At 39.3% G+C, this 12,238-nt stretch overlaps 1 protein-coding gene across 3 annotated transcripts in view; it reads left to right on the top strand.

The window, feature by feature from the left end:
* The window catches only part of PDGFRA (platelet derived growth factor receptor alpha), a 91,128-nt gene that overhangs the window by 54,110 nt on the left and 24,780 nt on the right, over nucleotides 1-12,238 (top strand). For all 3 annotated transcript variants that reach the window (XM_069201175.1, XM_069201169.1, XM_069201184.1), the window contains exons 9-11: nucleotides 534-660; nucleotides 792-985; nucleotides 6,305-6,399. In XM_069201175.1, coding sequence (XP_069057276.1) covers nucleotides 534-660; nucleotides 792-985; nucleotides 6,305-6,399 — 416 coding nt within the window. The remainder of the gene's footprint in view (nucleotides 1-533; nucleotides 661-791; nucleotides 986-6,304; nucleotides 6,400-12,238) is intronic.

The raw sequence follows: 12,238 nt of genomic DNA, 5'->3' as shown, positions 1-12,238 counted from the left end.
TATTGCATGCGATCAATAATTAACATAACTTTTTAAACAACATTATCAACATACATGAAAACTGCTAAAAAGTTCAATTTTCAATAACAAATTGATGGTAACGCCAGTCACAAAAGAAAAATAAATGGCATGTTTACGCGCTTGATATTATGACATAAAAACAATATAAAGCGCCAATCAAGCCAGGTAAACAAACTGATGATGGTTAATGCCTTGAATAGTAAGTAGAGGTTAGCACAGTGCAAGTCGACAAACCTGCTAAATATTTTACCTCCAGTGACGTCCAGCTGAGTTGAGACCCCCTTTGTTAAATTCAGTATCCAACATGTAGGGTTTTCAACCTGAAAGAAGACCCAGTGTTGGAATATTATATACAAGAGTTTATTTGCTACTCGAAAATATCCAGCTGCACAATAACAAAACTATTTATTTTCTGTGAGTCCCGGGGGGGCTGTGTTCATTTTAACAACAGGAGGGCTACTTTGCTCTGCAACTAGATAGGCTCAATCGTAATTCTTTGTGGTCATTTACAGTCCCGGCTGTCGTTTTGGACTTGGTTGATGACAACCACGGCTCTTCCGGGGAGCAAACTGTGGAATGTGTGACCAGAGGAAACCCTGCGCCTGTGGTTGAGTGGTTCATCTGCAAAGACATCAAAAAGTAAGAAAGCATTCACATTTTTGATACTCCATGCGTTCTGATTTGTAAAAATGTAAAAAATCTAATGTGACTCATTCTGTGTGATACAAATGTTTGGACTATGGTAGTAAAAGTATTATTTTCTTGCATAGGTGCAATAATAGCAGTGACTGGTCTCTTTTGCATGCAAATGGCTCCGACATCACCACAAACACATATCTGGACGATCAGAGTGTTGTAGAAAGTGAGGTGACCTTTCAGAAGCTGGAAAAGACCCTGGCTGTTCGCTGTGTTGCGCGGAACGAACTCGGCATTGACTCCAGAGAAATGAAGCTAGTGGCACAAAGTAAGTATACCCAGTCAAAGCTGTTTCATCAATCCCTCACTTCCATACCCTTCCACTCAGAGTCTCAGTGCAACTCACTGGAAAACACAATATACAAGCTTCACTGGAACCTATGAAACCAAGGATGGCCAAAATCAAGGGATTAGGGCCTGATTTAGAGCTTAAAGAACAGGTCACTCCTTTACAAAGAAGACAGATATCCTGTTCACCTTGTACATCGGATGCTGTGGCACTTGTAATGAGATGGACAGGATGTCCCTCATGTTTGTGATAAAGTGACACATCAACCAGATTAGGCTTCCCCATCACGTAGCTCAGAAGCTACTGGTAGCCCTCCACATACATGTAAGTAGGTTTCCTGTGTGCAGCACAGCATTTCAAATTTGCTTCTTTTTCTTGGTTAAATTAATATATGCATGCCAAAACTATATTCACGACAAAAATGTGTGTGCTGAGTTTCCAAAATATATTTAAAGCTGATTTTTGAGTGATAAATAATGTTGAGGAGACTTATTACTATTAATCCTATTTATGTGCCAGGGCCATTGAAGCATTTCAATCTGAAAAGGGCTTGCTTATTTAGATTACTGCTAGCAACCTGCCTGGTGCATTCAGGAGATAATTGCTAGTAATCTCACATATGATGGGCACTAATGTGATCTGGGGTTGATGTGGTCACTCTTACAACCCTAATAACAGTAGTAGTGTGGGATGATTTTTACTGAACATAAGTAGCTCTTATTACACAAAAGGTTGGAGACCTCTGCACAATACTCTAAATCAAGTCCTTAGTCTTCCATCTCATACCTTTTTCTTCCACTACCCTGCAGGTCTACAGTTCCTGTCTCTCTGTCTCACTTTTGAAGGTTTTTTTCTTTATTGCTTTCCCTCTTTTCAGTATGTTGTCAGTATTTTCGACATTTCCCTTCCTTCTTCCTCCTTCATTCTCACCTTTTTTCCTTTTAATCTTTTCTGTAGTCAAATTCCGAGGATGTAAAATTAAGCTGCAGCCCCCAAAAATGATTAGTGGTGCCAACTACCTGCTGACACTGGCACAAATTAAATTCTACTAAGGGCAGTCACTCTCCACGAATTCTACATAGAATTCAAGTCATATTTACTACACACCTTTCACTAACACTTTTTCATTGTCCAGTAGTGATACTGCTCTGGCCCATTGCATTAACATTCATAGTTGTGCTTTACAAGTGTACAGAAATGTTTAGTGCTCAATTTAGATGAATGTTCTTTGTTTTCCTAAACAGAATATGCAGATCTCACGTAGAACATACTTATATCTGAAGATAATTCCATGCTTTAAATGTGAACATTATTCTATTTTTGGTAAACCTAAGTAGCACAGGTATAAATAACATTTTGGAATTAGCTTCCATAGCAAAGGTCAGTAGTTAGTTGTTGTGCGAGGTGGAAACTTCGTTCCTTTTGTTGTAAATATGAAAACGAAGCACACATACAGCTGCCAGTCAGATTTGTAAAAGTCCCAGTTTGGGCATGGTGAGATAACAGATACCTTTAGGGAGCTTATCAAGAGAAAACAAGCATTGGCAAAGCCAATACGCCCTGCCTATAAATGCTGAGCAGTTGGCTTTGACAATGTTTTTCTGTAAAGTATTTTTTTTAAAAAGTCAAAGAAAAAACATTTCAAAATTTCAGAGGAAAAACAAACACATATCTATGATATCTCAGAACTGTACATTGAATTCAATTTTTTCAAGTTCTATAATTGTCATGGTTTATCTTTCAAATATCTTTCATTCGTGAAACTGTGAACATAATTTAAAATAATAAGGAAGTGTACAAATGTAAAGGGAATTGGCTGCCAGTGCCCAATTTTCTTTCCAAAGGATGCAACCATTTGGTTGTATTTAGGAGTTCTGGGAGCAGTTTTATTGGCCTGCCTGATACGCCAGCTGAGTCAGTGCAACAGATGGCACTTCCCCCCACAGCCATACCCCAACAAAAATATCTCTGTTGCTGTGCAAGTACTGAAAAGCTGTGAGGGATATGGGCCAACACAAGTGCAGTGGGGCAAGCATTTGAGGGGGTGAAGTAGCAATAAAGGGAGACAACTAGAAACACATGCACTGTCCAGAGTGCTGAATGAAAAATAAATTGTAGTTCCCTTAATGTGAGCAGTGGAAAAAAGCAAGTCAACCAACAAAACTGATCATAAAAAGGCTATGTTCCATGGGAGGGACAAACAAAATAAGACGAAGGCAAGCCATCAAATACAAATCAATCACATGAGAGTGAAAATAAAGCCAACCAATGGAAAGCAATGGGGGACAGGTGGGTATACACCCACTGAAAGATGACAATAGCTTTTTCCCAACCAGACAGGTTCTGCTGTTTTGTAGGCTTGAATAAAAAAATGCCAATCTGCATATAAAACATAATACAACACGGCTTACTGGAAGCATTTGACTTTTTAAGGCAGCCTGTGTGACAAACACATTCACAAAGCTACACTTCACAGTAATGTTCAACTGGCATGCCACAAATTTGTAAGGAAAAGTGAGCTGGGATTTTGTACCTTAAGCATATTGGCATTGTGTTCATGTTTTAGGAGGACTTCATGTACCCTGAACACAAGGCCTGATTTAAATGTTGGTGGAGAGGGAACTCTGTCGAATTGGTGACAGAGTTTCCTCCCCATCAACCTTATGACCCGCTTGCTCGATTTAGAATCTGACAGACCACAGGTTTGACGATAAAAGACACTACTCTGTCTTGGCCATAATCAAACCCCTCCAATGGCTTGACATAGTTAGGGCCAACGGAGGTTTGGCTGTATGTGCACCCACCTAATTTAGATGGGGAGATATACAGCTAATTTTCAATGCCCGCCGTCACCAGGAAAAACGTAGTGGTAAGGGGCATTGAAAGGTGGTAAGTGCCCCCCTTTTCATAGGAGGAAAAGCCCATCGTGAGGGTCTGTATTTTTAGTTTTATTTTCATAGAATCCCTTTTGGGGATTTTCTTTATGAAAAAATAAATATTGTATGTTTGCCGTACGGCTCCGTCATGTTGACAGCGCCATCCGTCAATCTCACAATGCATTGACAGGAACCGCAGCAATGGCGGTTCCTCCCAATGCTATAAATGTTTGCTGGACCAGAAGACATTTCTAAATTTTGCTGGTGACACCTCCCTTAGGGTGACAGCGTAATTTACTCTTTTGCCCTGGCAAAGGAACAGGCTGTCCGCCAACATTTACATCAGGCCCTAAGACTGCAACCACAGAAAATATGTGTTTGATGGCATTGTGGCTGTAGATTGTTTTTATTGTTTTCTTCCACCATCCGGTCTGATCGTGATTCTTCTGAGCTCCAGTTCGAGACCGTCTTTTAAGCCTCTTTCATTCAGGTAACCTTCCCACTTCATCTGTATTATTCATCGCCGCGTATTTCCCTTCTTCTGCATTCCAGAATGGAAGAAACTCTCCATCAGATTGACACGTCTTAATAGAGGTCCTTTAAGCCGGCATTTTTCTCGATTTAATCTTCACAAGAATGTAACTCTAATGGAATGGATTTCTTTCCTGTTCTGTCCGAAGTGTCATGCAAAGTTCCCGTGGACCGACCAGCACCAGGTCTGCAACCTCTGCCTGTTGCTGAAATATATAGAGAGGAGGATTGTGAAGCCTGCCAGTCTTTCCAATTGAAGAAGACCCTGCAAGATCAGAGAGCTTGTCGAAAAAAGCATAGGTGCGAAATCGAGAACACACAGGATATTTTTGGACTCCAAGATACCATGTTCGATCCAGACCAGGAACTTTAAGTGTCTCGGCTGCTGAGGAAGAGGCCCTATCAATCAAGGATTCCGACTCGGAAGTCGACACAGTCCTTAAATGCAACAGATTACTCCGGCTCAACCAACCGTGAGTAAAAGCCCCCTGCTCTGACTAAGAACAGTATCATGTCACTCTCTTCAAACAGGAAGTGAAGGCTTTGCCTGCCAAAGGCACCATAGAGTCAGTTCCCCTGCGACATCATGGATTAAGAGTATATTATATAGCTCAATAAGACCTATCCTAGATCTCAGGCCTTTAAATCATTACATCACATAATTTTCACATGATGGAGCTTCAAACTGTAATCCCACTACTTCCACAAGGTGATTTTTATCAGTGCTAGATTTAAAGGATGCCTTTACACCCAACACATCGCAAATGTCTCAGATTGTGTTAGCAGGAAAATGCTACCAATTCAAAGTGCCTTCACTAACAGTGAAATTATCTCATTACTTTCAAGGAAGATCCCAAACAGCAACAATAAGCAGTATGATAAATGGAATGCCATAGTGCAAATCACATCGTCTATGGCAGCTGCCAGGTGGAGCGTGTCTGCTCTGTTGAATATTGCTATTTGCCTTATGAATCTCAAAAGTTTAACAAAAAGGTCCTAGGAAATGGATAAAGATGTTTTTTTTTAAATGTTTTGACTCTGAGTATCCCTGTATGTTGAAGGATTCAGTATAAATTAATCAGCATTTTATTATCTTGAACCAGAACAAATTTATTTCATTTCTGGAACGACCAGACTCACTATTAAATGGCGCCTGAGAGTCAATAACACTATTCATGTTCAAGGTAGAATAAATGAATAAGAGGTCAACATAACTCTTGTAAGGTTGTAACTTCACTCAACATTGTCATCAGAGTGCAGGTGCACATTAAAGACAGGCTTGCAGTGATCACAATTTCAAGGTGCACCCTACTCTTAATGAGAATGTTTTTTTTCTCCAAATTTACACAAAGAAATGAAAAGACATTATTGAGAACTTTGAAAATCCTCAAAAATGCTCAAATATATTTTTTCACCCTGTGCCATTGCACCGCAGTCTGAATCTGCATCAGACGGAATACAAGTTTGCTTTATTCATTAATTGCTGTCTGCATAAAAAAATCTAAAATGCAGTTCGTCAGCACCTGTCGAATCTACACAGGCTGTTCATTCTGATTCTCTACCGTACCTGTGTCATTCTACTGAAATTTACTTTAAGAGGATTTCAAAGTTCTTAGTAAAAAAAGTTTGTGGTCATTTTTGTGCCGCCACATTTTTTCCATAGGTTGCAGGGTGTCTTCAATAATATTTTGATGTGTGTGTGCACACTCACGTCTATGTTTGCCTGTGTTGGTTTTCTTGGTTCTGTGTGTATTGATACTTTCTTCCTTTTCTAAAAACAAACTGACTCCTCTTAGGTTTATGAATGTCTTGTAGAATTGTCAAACCAGGCATTATGTATAATATAATGGTATAGCTTTTTTTGAACATGCTCATCATTATTCTTCTGCAGCATTACATTCTGAACTAACGGTGGCAGCAGCAGTTCTGGTGCTTCTTGTGATTGTCATCATCTCCTTAATCGTTCTGGTCATCATATGGAAGCAGGTAACCATTCAATGTGCATTAATGCTCAAGGAAGTGGCAGCCTATGACAAGGGTACGAAATGCAACCATTGTAAAGCTGGCATTTAAATTGGTGCTGCAGATCCAGCTTCTCTCTGGATGGTGGCACACCATTATCTGTGCTCAGATTTGAAGTAATCATATTGTGGTTTTGTGGTTTCTACTAATGTTCATTAAGGCTATCAGCCAAAGTCATTTAACTTGTTCCCTTGTGTGTAGAAGAATAATTTAATGGAAGTTTTCTTACAAGTTGAATCCAGCTTATATCCATCTCTCCTTTCATTCTGGGAAGGTCACATGTGCCTTGTTTACCTCTTGGGGAAAACCAAATGGAAAGGTTCATCCATTTCCATCAGTACCTCATATCATAGAAGATTTAACATATAATCATAATTGCTGGAAAAAAGCATTTGCTATGTTGCATTAAACCTTTTGAAAACATTACATTGTTTTCAATTTGTGTAGAGACAGTATTGTGGAAAATATCACAAATTCTCTATAATAGGTTTTTTATTATCACTGCTCTCCTTATGATCATGTCAAGGCAAGAACTGCCCTGTCCAAAACGTAATTATATGTGCTTTTTCAAAGTGCTAAAATGTCTGATTCTCCTTGTTACCAAAACGTTTCAGATTAGTGATTGAGGTATAGGTGTGTGTACTGCGATATTTGTAATGCGTAGTCTGGTTTAGATTCGCAAATCCAATGTTTAAACGTTGGGTATTTGACCCACAGTATTGCTCCTAATTAGAAGCAGGCTTCCCACCTTTTAGGAATTTCTGCATGATCTCTAGACCTAGGAAATCTGTAGAAATTGTATATTCCTTATATTATTTGAATGCATAACATTAACATGCACAAAATATCTAAACAGTGGAAAATTGTGCATGTGTAGATCTAGTGCAAATGTACCTTTGGTCTCAATTATTTTTTCAAATTTGGGAAAATATTGTTTTCCATGGAAAGGCCTCTTATACGATCCTTAACTATATATACCTTTCCCTTTGGCAGAAGGGAATTTGCATGTGTACCTGCAAGGTGAAATCACTCCTGAGGGATTTGTGAATAGTCACAACGCTGAGTATACGAATATTTGCCTTCTTTTGCCCCAACAAAAAAAGCATATATGTTCAACCCTAAACACAAAAATATGATAATTCCACCATACGCTACCCATTTATGTATTCAGAATGGTACCTTACAAATGTAAAATTTCATCAGTCTTCATTCTCTGAATCAGGAATAGCAGTGGGCATTCACGTTCAGTGTACTCCTAAATTCGACTTACACGTGCAAAATGCTTTGTGAATTTGGCACTTATTTATCAGTGCATCCCTAGTTAGTCTTAGTTTTGATGACTCTCTTTTACTGTTATTTATCAGCATTTGCTGTGACGACAACCTTTGCTTTATTTCCCAGATTTACCACTGAAATTCTGTATTATAAGCTGATTTAACAGCTGATTTTCTCTGTCTTAAGCACACTCTGTATGGCAATACTCAGTCATCATTTCAACCGCATAATTTATTTAATTAATGCGTTTTTTAAACAAAATGTTTTCATCCTCGCCTTAATGAACTCATTTGAATGAACAGTTAGTTTGTTTAGACATCACCTGCTGATTAGTTTAGCTAGAACTAACTGTCTCATGGCTGCTCACAAGGTCAGTACGTCGGCACAATGGTTCTACGATCTGCTGGTAGAGAAGTGCCAAAGGCCTGAATCTTCAGGATGTCCACCCAGTCATTAGAACCGGGTGGACAGCAGCATTTCCTGTCTAAATCAGTCTAAATGCAGCATTTATTTAGGCCCTCATAAAAAATGCCCCAGACAATGTGCAGATGTATTTACACAGAGATGTACTGAAAGTGGGGTACCAGTAACTCCAGGGTTGCAGAAAATCCAACCCATTTTGAGTTGGACCATGAAGTTCTATTAAGAAATAAGGACTTACTGGAGGAATCTGTATCTCTGTGTCTGATTTCCCTATTAATTCCATATTTCCTCTAGACATTGTCACAGAGATGTTGGCTGTGTATAGCAGCTGAAACCTCTGCATGAAGGTAAAGAGATCCTCGGTGTTTCAATTGATCACCTTAATGTTATTATAGCATGAAATTATTCTAGATTAACATGCAATGGATTATCCTGCAGCCCATTGGTTGGGTCCCGAAGTGTTTATTCACGAACATTTTCCCCTGTGCATCAACCTAAGCAGAGCTTGAATGACTCACTATGATTTTGAATGTAAGCTAAAAATTCTAGTTAATGCAGCATCCATTGGAGGTTCTATTTGCCTTCAGTAGGTTTAAAGGAGCACTTCTGAGAAATTACCAAAAGTAGGTCAAGAAATCACCAGAAGTTTGTTAAAAGTCTGATTGGATTCAACTCTTTTTCATGGATTCTGGTTTTCCAGGAGGACTTCAACGTAGTCGGAGAATGTTAAATATTGCAATTGGTGCCCTTGCGACTTCTTGACACCATTTTGTAGTACGATCACAGTCTTTACATTTTTCCGTAATAGCCACTGAAAGTTTACCCTTTTTTGATAAACACCTGTCATCCATGTTCTGCCCCCCAGGGACCATACATCAGAGGACTGCTACACTTGTTATCTGTTCCAGCCAAAAGGTCTGGTTAGTAGGGATAAAATACTGCCTGCCGCAGCAAACATGTCTGAACAATAAGCAGTAAGAGGCAGAAGAAAAGTGCTCCATTGACGGGGGAAGATGGGTTTTTCAGAGGAAGAGAAGTTAGAGACCTTTGATTAAAGTGAAAGGAACACTGAGTTGATACAGACTTTAGGGAACATTTCCTCACAAAATCAAGAGTCCTGGATTGTGTCACTCAAAAAAGGTCCATCCTTAAGCCTACAGTGCCCATAGGAAAAGGCCTTCAGAATGGTGAAAGGAAAGGGTATCCAAGCCTTCAGCCACAGCATTAAATTATTCTAGTGAAACAGAAGGGTTGCATAAAGGCAAACACTGGACACTGAAAAATAGCAGAAGAGGATGCTGATGGAAATTCACATCCTATTGCGTCCAAAGACGAGGTCCGTGGGAAGGATTTGCCTAAATGCATTGACAGGACTCGAAAACAATGGAGCACAAATAGGGAAAGAGAGATATTTGACCTTCAAGGATAAACAGCATGGGGCAAATAAATCTTACTATGTCACCAGCACTGAGAACAAAAGAAGGACACTCATAGTCAAGATAGAGAATGTAATTGAAAAGAAAAGATCTTTCAAGGGTTGAGAACAAAATACATAAGCCCCAAAGAATAAGAAGGAAAAGAGATGAGACAAAACAACCCAAATGTCAAGAGTTTGAACATAAAACTCTATAGGAAGATGGAAAGAATGCCCATTCATACCCCAGGAGACAGGTCTACAGGAAACGCCTTGTAGCCTTTATGGAAAGATGTTGATGCGGAATGTCTACAGGAGAGGCGTATATATATCCCTCAAGACCATCTTTCCTGGATGCCCTTCGGTGTACTATAGGGTGGTAAAAAGAGCTGCTGGTGCTTTTTTAGGGTGCAACTAGAGGTGAAAATAGAAGAGATATGATCCTTGTTTGGAGACTCTTAGTCCTCTATATAATAAGAATCAGTACCTACCTATCTTACAGAGTATATTGCAGCTGAGTAGAGGGGTATTCTCTAGACCAGTTACTGCTAAGGTGGTTCTACAAATTATTGAGAAAAAGAATAAAGCGTCACCCAGGATTCACAGTGCATAAAATCTCATGTGGAAACCTGATTCACAAATAGTGTCTACAGCAAGAAAGAGGGCACAGTCTCTAGTAATAAAGCATAATTCCCAGACAAAGACAGTAGGAGGCTGGCGGTAGTAGTGAGGAAGATGGAGAGAGGAATAGTACCTCATTGACCTCTAGCTAATTCCATTGCCATGGCATGGAAGATCGATTTAAATATCTACAGGAAGGCTTCCAAAAGATGGTAAATGTAGCAGTGGAAGCTGGAAGAACCATGACCAATTCATGTCTAAAAAATAGCTTTGGACTCAGCAGACAATGTGAGCAAACAACTCTCAGCCGGGACATTGTTTTGAACACATATTTAAATCCAAACTCACAGGAAATCATTTATTTTGCTCAGATGCTGACCACGTTTTGGAGAGAAAAAGGCAAACCAAACTACCAAGGTGATGGTAGAATTGTAGACCGGGAGGGGCACACTAAAGCTAAAGAAGACAGACTATACAGCCTTATGCACCACATTTTCAAAGTACAGGAGAGACATTGCATACATACAATAGCAATACCATACATTGCAATAGCAGCATCTCCATCAAGGGAAGCCCATTGTTTTGTGGGAGACAGTATAACAGGTGTCAAACCTGAAGTAGGATTAACCACCACGTCACAATGGCTTTATAAGACAACCCTCTCAGCACGCAATAGCAGTACAAGGCAATTTTATGGACTGCATAGTGCTTGGGAATCCATTACAAGAAAGAGGTTGGTGCTACACCTAATCAGACAGAGTTACTGTATGAAGGTTATAAGAAAACCACCTACATCCATGTCAAAAGCCACAAAGATACACATTCTTCAACAAGAGGTTTGGGGTTTGTTACAGAAAGATACAAGAGAAAGGTTCCAAAGGAAAGTGGACTATGTGATGTATATGAAATGTAATCCTAATCTGGTGTTAGAAAGGCTAAAGAAACAACCCTTTAAAGTGATGCATAAATTGTACCTAACATACTTAACTCTCAAAACTACTTTCTTAAATGACATTACTTCTTTAAAAAGAGTAAGCCAAGTACAAGGTCTTATAACAGCTATTTTTAAAAATAAGTTTATTATGAGAACACATTCTCAATTTTATCCCAAAGTTTGTATCACCTTTTCATGCTGACTAAACAATACTGTTACCATCACATTGCAAAGTCAACCATTGCAACAGAGAGAGCATATATCATAAAGCCTCGACAAACATTGAGTGCAGCAGTGGCCTGATGGATAGTCCGAATTATGGTGATCTGCTATAAGTTAGCAAATAGGTCTCTGGATGTTAAACTAAAAGTGCATTTCACTTAAAAACAGAGGCACCTTTGACTTTAATGTATAATGCATCCTTACAAGAAATGTGCGTGTTTCTGACATGGTTATCCAAATACAGACGTACAAAACATGAATGTGGCTATTCAGCGAAGTAAGGAAAGACAGTAGGACAGTAATAAGGTACTTGCTTGGTACCACTCCTTCTTCATACGCTTCTTCACAGGGGATAACACTCAGCTAGGCAGTCAAAGCAGAGCTTCAGAAGCTAGAGGAATTTGATGTTGCAATAGAAACCAGTTACATTCTTGTAATAATGTTTTTGCAGCTTTAAGCTGTTCCAGATCCACATGTGACCCTTCCCGCGCCCGATAAAGGAGGAGAGTAGTGCAAAAGAAAATCTAAAATGATGGCTTTGTTAGGGGGCATTGTGGGCTTACTGTCAATGACATCATGCGTCATAGGGGCTTTGCATAGGCCTACAATTAGATGAAAAGTTTGTAAATATATACTTCTGGACCCACCCACCCCACTAGATTGTGGAATAATGTACTGCATGTGAATGTAGAAGAGCTTCAAGAGTCAAAAACATTCTTATTGGAACATTGGAATGAAGAGGTCACTCATTTTAGTAATCCAATTTAAGAGAATTAGGTTCTTTGTGAAAGTTCTCTTTCAGCTCCAGTGATACCCACAGTGAAACGACTATGGTCCTCATTGACCTTATCGGAAGGGATTACTCCGTCACAAATGTGACAGATATCCTCCTGCATATTACAAGTTCCATTATA

This window comes from Pleurodeles waltl, chromosome 1_2 (genome assembly GCF_031143425.1).
Source record: "Pleurodeles waltl isolate 20211129_DDA chromosome 1_2, aPleWal1.hap1.20221129, whole genome shotgun sequence".
Lineage (NCBI taxonomy): Eukaryota > Metazoa > Chordata > Amphibia > Caudata > Salamandridae > Pleurodeles > Pleurodeles waltl.
The sequence above is the reverse complement of the archived record's forward strand: the minus strand, read 5'-3'. Positions and strand labels throughout refer to the sequence as shown.